The sequence below is a fragment of the Panthera tigris genome, chromosome B4 (assembly GCF_018350195.1).
Source record: "Panthera tigris isolate Pti1 chromosome B4, P.tigris_Pti1_mat1.1, whole genome shotgun sequence".
Lineage (NCBI taxonomy): Eukaryota > Metazoa > Chordata > Mammalia > Carnivora > Felidae > Panthera > Panthera tigris.
The window spans coordinates 61,782,302-61,795,674 of record NC_056666.1 but is presented as its reverse complement, the minus strand read 5'-3'; the positions used below and the strand labels follow the sequence as shown (position 1 = coordinate 61,795,674).

The following is a 13,373-nucleotide window of genomic DNA, read 5'->3' as shown; positions in this document are numbered from 1 at the left end:
CATTGCTCAAATGTGAATTCCTTTCCTTCTTGTTCTGATGACTGATCATCACACCCACTCTCAAAATAAATATCTACTTTCAAAGAATTTTAAAGAATGTCCCCTAAAGGAAACATTTTTAAACATTTTAGCTGAATCTTGGTCTCCATGTGATATGGAGGTATCTGAAAACTCCTCCCTCAAAGAAGTGTTAGATTGATGTTTTTAAATACTGGTCTTCCAGAAGTGGTGATATGGTTGACAGTGCTGCACAATGGACAGTTAAGTGAGTAGATCTAGTGTTTCAGTGTCTCAAAGATAGGCTTTATAATAAAAGTACCTGCTCAAATAACTTGGTGAGTAGGATCCTTCAACAAATCAAAAACTCATTTTCTTTACCATTCCCCCACTCCTTTGATAGAGAGAAATCACAAGAAATTCTCCTTGTTAATGCATTTTTAAGACTTTCATGTGCACAGAATTATCTGGGGAGTTTGCTATAAATGGAATCTTAGAATCTTAATTCTGAATTTTGATTTGATGAGTTATGTCTGGGATTCTGCATTTTTAGTGCTCATGCCAGATTTAATGCATGTAGTTCTTAGACATTTCTTTGAGAAACATTGTATCAGGGAGAAGAGTAACTATAACTTACAGAATAGGTGTCAGTGACCATTATATATGGATATCATATAATGTGGAATATTATGATCGTAATAATACATGGAATCATTGCCTTGAGTCATCATAAATCTTGTCAAGCAATACTAAATCAATTTTTTTTTTGTTTGATGTTATGAAGGCCAGAAAGTAGATACTTTTTCTCAGGGATGAATTAATAAGAACCCCCATTTTCTAAGAATTCAAAATGACAAAGATTTTTACATAGATTAGAAATGTTACACAGTACATTTTTAGTAATTTTGAAAAATTATAACCTCATTAAAAGTGGTATCTATTTCCCCACTCCTTTTTCTTATGACAAGTACCATCACAGATGGCCTAGTAATAGGAAGAAGTTCCCTGTCAAACATAGGAAACGGTGATTTGCTACCAGTAAAAGCCGTATACACTCACCCTGGCTTTACCCAGTTCCCTCCTACTGATGATCTGTCTTTGCTGCGTCTGGAGAACCCTGTTGAACTAGGTCAGTATGGATAACTTTTCTTTAGATTTTGAGGCTTTGCCATACAGTTTTTATCTTCCATCTTGCTTCATAGTGCTATACGTACTTTTGAGGGCCAATAATTATTTCAAAACTTATATTCTAAGCCACTCTCCCTAAAAGCTGAAGCATGTGCCTAAACAGTTTACTTTTGTATGGTTTTTAAAATTTTTTTAAAACGTTGATTACTTTTGAGAGAGAGATAGAGCGCAAGCAGGGAAGGGGCAGAGAGAGAAGAAGACACAGAATCCGAAGCAGCTCCAGGCTCCAGGCTGTCAGCACAGAGCCCGATGCGGGGCTCAAACTCACCACAAGATCATGACCTGAGATGTAGCCGGCTGCCCAACCAACTGAGCCACCCAGGCGCCCCTGCTTTCGTATGTTTTTACCTAATGGAAGTCCTCCTACCAACTTAACATGGGTCCACATTCAATGAGAAAGTAAATTGCGGGGGGGTGGGGAGCGGAGAGTCACCACTTTCACACCCATGCCTTTCCGTGGATTCCTGGGGCTCTGGGACAGTTTTTCTTCTCTCTTCCAACTCTCTCCTGTGTTTCTGCATTCTTCAGCTGTTCCCCTGCCGATAGACTCACTTCCCTCTTCAATGTCTTTTCAACATATTCATCCTGCAAAACCTCTGTCATGGTTCAGCCCACCATTTGCTTTCAGTGCTTTTGTAACTGAGTCAGTGAGAGAGCATCTAGAACAGTGCTGCTTACTCTTGGCTATGCGTTATAATCTCTTGGGTTGCTTATAAAGAACTGTAGGCCAGGAGACCTGGCATCAGTGTTGTTGTTGTTGTTGTTGTTGTTGTTGTTGTTGTTGTTCTTATTTTGCTTATTAAATGTTTAAATTTTTTTTTAATGTTTTTATTTTTGAGAGAGAGTGCAAGAGGGGGAGGGGCAGAGAGAGGGAGACACAGAATCCGAAGCAGGCTCCAGGCTCTGAGCTGTCAGCAGAGAGTCAAGCGAGGGGCTCAAACTCACCAGCCGTGAGATCATGACCTGAGCCATCCAGGCACCCCTAATGAGTTTTTATGTTGAGACAATTAATTATAGATTCACATGCAGTTATAGGAAATAGACACACCAATGTACTTTCTACCCTGCTTTCACCAATGGAAACATCTTGCAGGGTATTGACTTTGATACAGAACATTTCTACCACCACAAGTGATACTGTTGCCTTTTTATAGCAATACTCACTTCCTCCTCCCCACCAGACCTCTGGAAACCACTAATCTGTTCTGTTTCTATAGTTTTGTCATTTCAAGAATGTTGTATAAATGGAATTATGCAGAATGTAAACCTTCGGGATTCGTTTTTTTCACTCTGTGTAATGCCCTGGAGATTTATTCATATTGGTCCATGTATCAATAGTTCATTCTTTTTAACTGATGAGTACTTTTCCAAGATATGGATTCATCAAAGTTTCACCATTCATCTGTTGAAGAACACCTTTTTTCCAGCTTTTAGATATTACAGATAAATCTCCTGTGAGCATTTGTGTATAGGTTTTGTGTAAAGAAAATGGAACAGGACTTTTCATTTCTGTGGGATAAATGCCCATGAGTGCCATCGCTGGGTCATATGGTAGTTGCATTTCAGTTTTATACAAAACTGCCAGACTATCTAGAGTCGTAGAACCATTGTATGTCCCACCAGAGATGTAGGAGTGATCTGGTTTCTTAGCATCCTTATGAGCATTTGCTGTTGTCACTATTTTTTAAAAGCATTCCAATAGGTATATAGTGATATCTTACTATAACTTTAATTTGTATCTCCTTAAGAGCTAATGATACTGAACATCTCTCCATGTGCCTATTTTTGCCTTTTTTTTTTTTTTTTTTTTTTTTAAAGCACTTCAGTGAAATGTCTCTTCATAGCTTTGGTCAATTTTTTTTTTTTTTTTTTTTTTTTTTAAGAGAGAGAGAGGGTACCTATACGTGGCAGGGGAGGGGCAGAGGGAGAGAGACAGAGAGACAGAGACAGAGAGAGAGAGAGAGAGAGAGAGAGAGAATCTTAACACGAGGTTCGATCCCACGACCCTGGGATCATGACCTGAGTTGAAATCAAGAGTCAGACACCCAACTGACTGAGCCACTCAGGTGCCCTAGCTTTTGTCAGTTTTCTAATTGGATTGTTTTTCATATTGTAGAGTTTAAGAATTCTCTATATATTCTAAATACTACTCCTTTGTCGGATAGATGGTTAGCAAATGTTTTCTTCCAGTCTGTAACTTGTCTCCCAGTCTGTAGACCCTGTTCACAGGGTCTTTCACAAGCATAGATTTTAATTTTGTTAAAGTCCACTTTCTTCATTTTCCTTTTATGGATTTTGCTTCAAGTGTCAAGCCAAAGAACTCCTTGCCTAGCCCCAGATGCTGAACATTTTTTCTTATTTCTCTAAAAATTTTTGTATTTTACATTTAATGTCACCATCCATTTTTAGTTAATTTTTATATAAGGTTTAAGGTTTTGGTCAAGGTTCTTTTTCCTCCCCCAGGATGTCCAATTGTGGCAGCAACATCTGTTGAAGAGGCTGTTTTTCCTCCAATCAGTTGCTTTTGTGCCTTTGTGAAAAATCAGCTGAGCATATTTGTATGGGTCTATTTCTGAGATCTCTATTCTGTCAGTCTATGTCTCTCCCTTTCTCCAGTACTACACTGCCCTGGTTACTGTAGCTGTAGAGTAGGGTTTATATTAAAAAGCGATTGCTCTTAATTTATTCTCTTTCAAGACTGTTTTAGCAGTTCGAAGCCCTGTACTTTTCCATGTAGATTTTAAAATAAGCTTATCTCTGTCTAAGACACTTGCTGTGATTTTGGTAGGAATTACATTAAATCTATATAGATCACTTTGGGGAGAACTGACATCTTTACTATGATGAGTCAATTCATGAACACAATGTATTTCTCCACTTATTTAGGTCTTCTTTGATTTCTTTCAATAGAATATTGCCATTTTGAGTGCACAGATCCAGTATATGTTTTGCTGAGTATATGCATATCTAAGCATCACATTTTCTAAACAGTGATTATAAATAGTATTGTTTTTATTTTTAATTTTTAAAAAATTTTTAATGTTTATTTTGTTTTTGAGAGAGAGAGCATGAGCAGGGGAGGGGCAGAGAAAGGGAGACACAGAATCCGAAGCAGGCTCCAGGATCTAAAGCTGTCAGCACAGAGCCTGACATGAGGCTCGAACTCTCAGACCAAGAGATCATGACCTGAAGTGAAGTCCAATAGTAACCCGACTGAGCCACCCAGTCGTCCCAGTAGTATTGTTTTTAATTTTAAATTCTACATTAAATGTGATTGACTTATATATGTTGATCTTGTATCCTGGATTTTGCTGAATCCAGATCAGTATTTTATAAACTTCTCCTGGAAATTTCCATGTGCAGCCAAAGTTGAGAACCAGTGCTCTAGAAAAGACCATTGGTGAAGTTTGGTGCCCTTGGAAATTTTCCCCCTTATTTTGTTCTCCAAGGCTCTTGACTTCCACTCAGCACCACCTGGTGTCAACATCAACATGAAACTTTGTGTTCCTCTGCCCCTTAAGTATTTGGTTAGCTTATTTAATCTGTACCCATTCATTTCTGTTCATCGGTAAGAATGAGAAATATCCTTTCTCCCATTAGAAACAATACAATTTCTACCTATGATTTTCATCCTCACCACCTCACCATGGCCATCATGTGAACATTTATGGCCTATTTCTTTCTTGTCTTTTTATACAACTCTATGTGTACTTAAAAAAATTGTAATATACCTATTATAAGGATTTTATCCTGATTTTTCACTTATTATCAGTGTTGCTTCATATTATTAAAATTTCTTTTAAAATGTAATTTTAATGTCTACATAGTAGACTTTTCACAATTCTTATAGTTTCTTTTTTTTAAATTTAAATAATGCTGCATTGACTATTCTTATGTATGTGTTTTTCTAGTTCTAGGATTGCCTTAAGATAAATTTCCCAGAAGTAGAATTGCTAGTTTTAGGGCATAACTATTTTCAAGATTGCTGACATAAGGAATACATAAGTATAAGTCGATACATCCTCCTTTTTTTGGTCCAAAAATGAGGCAATTTCGCAATATCTGTTAATTTCTAAAGTGTGTGCCTCCTGGTCCAGCAGTTCTGTTTTCCACAAATACTGACACTAATGTACAGACTGATAATCTAGGACACTTGGTGCAGTTTTTCAGGGGAAAAAAATTAGTCTAAATGTTTACCAAGGGGATTTAATAAACTGTAGTACATTCACTATTTGATACTGTGTACTACTAAAAATATATTATAAGTCTATATGCAATGATATAGATGATTTGACCATAACCTAGTAAATGAAGAAAATCAGAATAAGAAAAATGGCTGATTAAAAAATATGTTGGTAGAGGGAATATATTTTAGCTCAAGGAAATGTCAGGAATCGATATGATTGAGCAATGATTATATCTATGAAAGTAGCATAATGTAAGATTTGGAATCAGTTGGCATGTGTATAGAAAGAAAAGTAAGAAAAAAACAAGTTACAGAGCTTTATGTGATTTTACTAAGAGACAGCAGTAAAAATAAAGAACAAATCACTGAAATAAATGGTCTAGGACAGCAGATATGTTGAAACATGTAAGTGTGTAAAAGTCTGAATAAAATTGAAGTCAAACAGCATGGGAGAGCAAACACAGGGACAAATTCAGAGAGAGAGAGAGAGAGAGAGAGAGAGAGAGAGAGAGAGAGAATGTGTGTGTACACACATAAACACATAAACCGACAATATTTATGAATTTTGTAATGATACATACAAATATATACAAATATATTTCATATATATATTCCAATTTTGGTGATAAGAAAAAATGTGAATGTTTAAACATATATCAATCTATTTTATAATATACCTATGAAGATAGACACAAAGATACTTACTAGCTATAAAAATACTTTAAAAGTTTAAATTGCTACAAATGTGGTTTTTCTCCATCCTTCATGTAATACCACTGAAGAGAAAAGATAATTATATTGTTCTGCACTGTCATCTCGTATTCAACAAGGTGATGTCCTGAAGGCATGTAAACAAAAAGGCAGATGCATTTTTTAAAATGGTTACTGGATAAGAAACCATGCGGGGCATGCCTCTATGCGGGGCTTGTGTTTCTGTTGTCCTAGGCAGATATGGTAATACTTGGAATAAAGTGGTAACATGTAAATTGAGGTGATCCCTTCTGAGTAATTAATAGATGGAATCTTCTGGAAGTCTTATTTATTAAATTACAGGGTTAAAATGGGTACTGTCAGATCAAAATTGTTACTTTTAGGGCTATCATTGAAGAGCAAACAGTACAGATAATATCAATCCCATGGACTAAATGATATTTGCCTTTTTCTCATTCTAGGAGAGTTTGTGTCTCTAATCTGTTTGCCAGGGAAATATGATAAAATAAATTTACTTTCCAAATGTATGACTGCTGGATGGGGAATAACTGAACCATATCGTGAGTATACTCACTGCCTCTTCCAAGATTAGAATCCAAACAAATATTTGTGGAGTCTAATATATTGTTTACTTATTTTTAATTTTTCTGTATTTTTCATAGGAATGATAGTAGAAAAAGTCTTTTCCACTATGGATCTAAAGGTGACTACTTGGGTTTTATGACATCATATTCATTAGTATTAGTTCACTGATACTTGTAAAAACTTGTGCTAGAAAACATCTAGTGATTTTAGTACCTAGTAAATATTTGTGTGTCTCATTTATATGTAATTTTCCCCCAGCTGCACTGTGAGCACACACACTTGCTTTCACAACAGTATAGGGGCCGCTACTGTGAAAACCTCTACTTAAAGACATGAGCCTATTTCCAAAGATGTGATGCATTTTTCTGAAATCATAGGCTAGTATGAATGGTAAGTGGTGGAAAGATGATGTGAAAATAGTCTGCGTATAGGTCAAACTCATGATTCTGATCTCACATCCTCCATATTCTACAGCTGAGTTAACAAGTTAACAAATATCCAGCAAAATAAAGAATAAGTCAGAATGCAGTTTCAGTTGTCACCTCCAGTGTCAACACTGAAACGTGAAGTCAAGAGAATAAGAACACCATGAAACCAATGGGATATAGACTAAATGTGTAAAAACTGAAACGTGTTGTTTGCTTTATCACCAACTGATTTGGGTATAAACTTCCTTTGTCCTTCCGTATAGTGATGTCATTTTTCTATTTTCTTGGGACTGTACAAAAAATAAAAGAACCACATGAAGTGGGCTTCTTTCTTTCTTTCTTTCTTTCTTTCTTTCTTTCTTTCTTCCTTTCCTTTCTTTCTTTCTCTCTTTCTTTCTCTCTTTCTCTCTCTCTCTGTCTCTCTCTCTTTCTCTCTTTCTCTCTCTCTTTCTTTCTCTCTGTCTCTCTCTTTTTCTCTCTTTCTTTCTCTCTTTCTCTCTTTCTTTCTTTCCTTCTTTCTTTCTCTCTCTCTCTCTTTCTCTTTCTTTTTCTTTCTTTCTTTTTCTTTCTTTCTTTCCTTCTTTCTTTCTCTTTCTTTCTTTCTCTCTCTTTCTCTCTTTCTTTCTTTCTCTCTTTCTTTCTTTCCTTTCTTTCTTTTCTCTCTTTCCCTTTCTTTCTTTCTTTCTTTCTTTCTTTCTTTCTTTCTTTCTTTCTTTCTTTCTTTCTTTCTTTCTCTTTCGATGGTTCCTGTTGTATAAGTGACCTGGAGTAGTAATATGTTTTATACAAATCACTTAACAGCGTCATTACAGTGCGGAGAGAGGAGAATTGGGTGGGACTTAACCCTTGGATATATATGGGCTATTTTTGTCCCATATATTTTGTCCCATATGTTTATGTCCCAGATGTTTTGTCCATAAACATTTTTGTGTTTTTATTCCTTTCCTGCTAGAAGACGAATTTTCTAAAACAATGCAGCAGGCAGCTGTACCACTGATCAGTAGTACATCTTGTCGAAGTTACTGGGGACTGGATATTAAAAACACCAATATATGTGGAGGGGCTGCAGGATCATCCTCATGCATGGTAATTCAAGGATGGTGCTGATGAGTGCAGTTTTCTTCTCAGTGTGTCTCATGAATGGGTGTTTGCTGACCACAAAGAGGTATAAGTGCATGGTAGTTGTAAAATGAAAAGTGAGAAGAGGAAGTACATTGCTAAGCTGATGTACTGTCATTGCTAATTTGAAACTCGAAGTGAATGCAATTCTCAAAAGGAATTGCTCGTTCATTTGCTTGGGTGACTGTGTGAAATTGATGATGTTCTACTGTTTTTGACCTATAAAAATAATTTATTATGTCTCAACTTCACAGCTGAATTAGACCGCTCAGAGCATCTACTTCTAGTAGCATTGAAAATATAAAGATATTTTAATGTAACTCAAAGCCATAATTTCGTGATTTATATTAAGTAGATGCTTGAAACTTTCTGCAAGACGCAGTCTGTTGTCAGCATTAAATGACTTTGTGTTTAATGTACCTTTTAGCCTCCTTTTGAGAATAGAGGTTTCAATCTGATTCAGAGATCTGTAATATCCACCAACTGCCTATTTGCCTCTGCTGTCGTGAGCAGTAATGAGAGGTGGCAGAATGACTTACGCACTGTCTGATCACCTCTGCGGTGGAGGTGAGCATCCATTATGAATTGTGCAGCCAGAAGAACTTCTCTTTTTGCCGGTTGCAGGGAGATTCGGGAGGCCCTCTGCAGTGTGTGCAGGACGGACAATACAAGCTCATCGGTATCGTGAGCTGGGGCAGCAGTAACTGCCAGCCCACTGCACCAACAGTCTTTGCCAGAATTTCTGCCTACAGGGACTGGATCACATCTGTCACTGGAGGGGAAGTGTGATCACTAAAGAGTAGCATGGTGGAACTCTGTTCATAAATGGGAAAGGAAGTACCTAACAGCATCTCTGAAAAATAAGTCTCTGGTCAGTGTTAAAAGACCCAGTGACCCTTCCTCCAACCCTTGTCACAGAGGAGCTTGGATTTGGTGTGTACATGCGTTTAATGTTAAACATTGAACACAGAAAGATAATGTTGATTCATGCCTCCTGGGAATTTATAATCTGAAATGTCATTAAATTCATATTTAGTATGCCATGTATATGTCATTATTTGAATACAATCATATACACTTGTACTATTTTTCTAGTTTGGTAAAAATTAGAATATACAAGCAAATGTTATTCAGTCCATATAATTCTTAATTTCCCTCACACACAACAGTGCACTGAGTACAGTGAGATAGGAACCATCCCTCTAAGTTTCAGAATTTCAATGAACAATGGACATTTAAGGAATTATTTATCAGGCTTATCACTTGATTTTTAAATTTTTTAGATCAAATGTTAGGATATTTCAATTGTTTACAAAGCAATTCATCTGAACCTCAGTTAACCAATATGCTCATCTTTCTAAGTTGTAGCTAAGAATAAGGGAGAAGGAACTAAGGGAGGTCCCTGAGCCAGAAGACTGAATGAAATCCACCACAGAAATATGTAATATAGAATGAGAGCCTGTAGCAACTTTTTTTTTCTTATTTTATATATTTCCACCCAAAATTTATCATTTGGTTTCCAAGATTATAGCATTCAGAAACAGAGTATAGTTCAACTTTAGGTAAGCACATATATAACCCCATGAAAGAGCAACTCATAAGGAGATAGGCAATATATTTTCTCATTCTCTGTCTGATCTTTCTTTCCCTTCTGTCATTTCTTTGTCCTCAGCCCACACACTCTCTTTCAATCCCTGCTCTCTTTTGCAAATGCTGCAAAGGGAAAGTATTATAAATATCCTAGTATTTGGTAAAAACTTCTTCCATGGACATTGTTCTAAACTGCCTGCATTGATTTCAATTATGCTTTTTGACAGGGTCTCTGAGTAAAATGGATGATGAGATTTGCAATGGGGATTCTCTAGTTTTTCCGTTAATCTATTTTGTACGATTTTTACTTTGTCTCTTGTTGAATTTCTTTTTTTTTTTTATCAGATTACATTAAAAGGGATTAAAGATGGGCTGTATTAAAGTGTCAGTCCTGGGGCACCTGGGTGGTTCAGTCGGTTAAGCATCTGACTTTGGCTCAGGTCATGATCTTGCAGCTTGTGACTTCGAGCTCTGTGTCAGGCTCTGTGTTGACAGCTCAGAGCCTGCACCCTGCTTTGCATTCTGTGACTCCCCCTCTCCCTCTGCTCCTTCCCTGCTTGCTCTTTCTCAAGAAATAAATAAATGTTAAAAAAAAAATTTAAAGTGTCCTGTCTAAAGCCTTTTTTGCTTCACAGTGAGATTTGCTAGTGGTTAATTTTGGTGCTGGCACTATCTCCATTGTGACCTCCAGGGACAGTGACCTGGTGGTGGTGATACTTCAGGGCTCTGTCAGCAAAGGATATGGGATTAGCATTCTATGTACCACCTCGGGAAGCTGCCTGATTTTCCTACAAGGGTCAGAAGCTATTTGGTGCTCTCTTTTCAGCTTCAGTTGGCAATAATTTTTAAATTCTTCCATATTTAATCTTTTCTGTATTGAAGAGGCCTCTTAGACTGTTGTACTTGCCCTGCCTCTGGCTGAAAGCCAATTCAATTGAGGAAGGGCATACACTTTCTTACTTTGACCTTCTTTGCAAGAACTCTCCTGTTTACATTGCAAGGTCAAGCTATATGTGTGCCAGATTGCAATCAACACTATGTAAATTGATACAGTAGGTATATAGCCAAATTTAAAGAAATTAGAAACCTAATCACCTAATTTTCCATGTATGTATTTAAAAATATCATTTTTGAGCCCCTACTATGTGGCAAATAGAGGCAACCAGAAAGAAGTTTCCCTCATCTTTAGACTCTCATTACAATGGAAAAGAATGATACACAAAGATAATTACCATTCAACATGGCAGCCTGAGAGAGAACAACTGATACTTTCTGCAGGAATGGGTGATGGTTTTGCAGAAGTAATATTTGAGCTCAAGTATTAGTTGGTTTTTTTGTTTTAAAGTGATACATGCCAATCACTTATGTTAAAGAAATCTGTATCAAACTATTTTCCTATCGACAACTCTACATACTCTGAATTTCTCCTGTCATTTATGTTTTTGGAAAATGTGTTCATTCTTTTTATTTTGAGAGGGAGAGAGTGTGCAAAAGAATGGGGGAAGGGCAGAGAGCGAGAGAGAGAAATATCAGTGCCGAGCTGACGTGGGCTTAATCTCACAAACCGTGAGATCACGACCTGAGCCGAGATCAAGAGCTGGACGCTCAACTGACTGAGCCACCCAGCTACCCCAAATGTGTTCATTCATAAGCCAGAAATTGCATGACTTCATTTCTTCTCACCACCCCCACCTTGTTTCTTTCATATGATTTTCAGCAGTCTAGTTCCAGTGTTTCATGCATGTTGTCAGTTCAAGAGTCAACAATATTAAGTCTAACAAGTATCTAATTCTCACCAAAGATCAATGATGTTTGGCACTGGTCTTGATTTCATCTTGGTCTTTGCTGTATTGTCACAAGATTATCACTCTTATTCTTCTTTTCCCTACAGATATTTACAAACTAAGAATAAATCATCAAATTGTCAAATAATGGCAACACAAACAATTGCTGGGAGCAAAACATCTAAAATCTCTTAAAAAGAGGCAGAATAGGGGCCCCTGGGTGGCTGAGTGGAGCATCCAACTCTTGATTTTGGCTCAGGTTATGATCTCTCATGGTTTGTGAGTTCGAGCCCTACATGGGGCTCTGCGCTGATGGCATGGAGCCTTCTTGGGATTCATTCTCTCTCTCTCTCTCTCTCTCTCTCTCTCTCTCTCTCTCTCTCTCTTTCTCTCGCTCTCAAAATAAACTTAAAAAAAAAAGAGGGGTACCTGGTGGCTCAGTAGGTTAAGCAACCGACTTCAGCTCAGGTCATGATTTCATGGTTCATGGATTTGAAGCCCACACTGGGCTCTGCACTCACAGCACAGAGCTTGCTTCAGATCCTCTGTTTCCCTCTCTTTCTCTGCAGTTCCCCTACTTGTGCACTCAATCTCTCTCTCTCTCTCTCTCAAAAATAAACATAAAAAAAAAAACTAAGAAAAAGGCAGAATATAGTGGGAGAATTTTAACAGAGGTTAAAAGCTATCGTCATTAAGACAGCGATTATAATATTGCTGCAGAGATTGACCGATGGAACAGAATACAAAAGCAAGGAACAATGCCTTTCTGCATTCTCCAAAATTGGCAAACAGTTGCATAGTATGACAATATAAATATAATGAGAATGTGGAGCAAGCGGAATCTCCTCACTGCTGGTGGGGCTGGGGAGTAATCAGGAACTCCAGCTTTGGAAGACTGAGACATGATCAGGAAAATTGAAGATGCCAGTGTCCTCTGAGTCTGCAATTCTACCCCTAGGTGTATGCCCTAGGGAATTGTCTTCAACCATGGCTGCAATAAGATGTAAAATCTGGAGCTTTTTAAAGCTCCTGGCATGATTGTAATGTGCAGTCGGGTTTGAGACAGCGTCATAGAGGAAATGAGGCAACCATGACCACTGAACATGTACAAGAATGTTTACAGAAATGTAAGTATCAGCAAAATGCTGGAATTCTGAATACCCCATATAGAAGCATGGATAATCAAAATGTGGTATACTCATGTAGGAGTAAAAAATAGAAAACAGTCCACAGGCTCTTTAGGTGAATCTTAGAAACAATGCTGAACTTAAAACGCAAATTTCAAAAGATTAGGTGCCATCGTAAAGCTTAGAAACCAGCAAATTTAAACATTATTTTGCTTAGGCTTACATCATATATGGTTAAAAAAAACAGGGAATGTAGCCCAGTATTTGGAGTAGTGGGAAGGCAGTAAGATATGCTGGAGGAACCACACACAAGTCATTTCAATGCTATTAATAATTTTCTAGTTGAGTGGTGGCTTCATGGATATTATCTTACTTCGTAACTTATATATGCTTCTGTATATATCAAATACACCATGTAAATCTACTTAAAGGCCTTTTTAAATTTTATTGCATTATTGTATATTCTTCCAGTGTTTTTGTGCAAATAAATGCAAACATGAATGCATATTTTTATTTTCTCCCATTAAACACAAGAATAACGTGTAAATTGTTCTAAACTTGGTTTTTCCATTTGATCATACAGGCTGGAGATCTTTCCATATCACTTTGCTTTTTAAAATATTTTTATTGAAGTATAATTACCATACAATGTTATATC

At 37.0% G+C, this 13,373-nt stretch overlaps 1 protein-coding gene across 7 annotated transcripts in view; it reads left to right on the top strand.

The window, feature by feature from the left end:
- Positions 1 to 9,206, top strand: part of OVCH1 (ovochymase 1) — an 82,790-nt gene extending 73,584 nt beyond the window's left edge. For 5 of the 7 annotated variants that reach the window (XM_042992033.1, XM_042992034.1, XM_042992032.1 and 2 more), the window contains 4 exons: positions 966 to 1,126; positions 6,544 to 6,642; positions 8,048 to 8,181; positions 8,839 to 9,206. In XM_042992033.1, the coding sequence (XP_042847967.1) occupies positions 966 to 1,126; positions 6,544 to 6,642; positions 8,048 to 8,181; positions 8,839 to 9,003 (559 nt within the window). In that variant the 3' untranslated portion in view covers positions 9,004 to 9,206. Of the gene's footprint in view, positions 1 to 965; positions 1,127 to 6,543; positions 6,643 to 6,744; positions 6,786 to 8,047; positions 8,182 to 8,838 lie in introns of those variants that run through there. The other 2 variants (XM_042992035.1, XM_042992037.1) reach the window with 2 other exon arrangements.
- Positions 9,207 to 13,373: the final 4,167 nt, after the last annotated feature.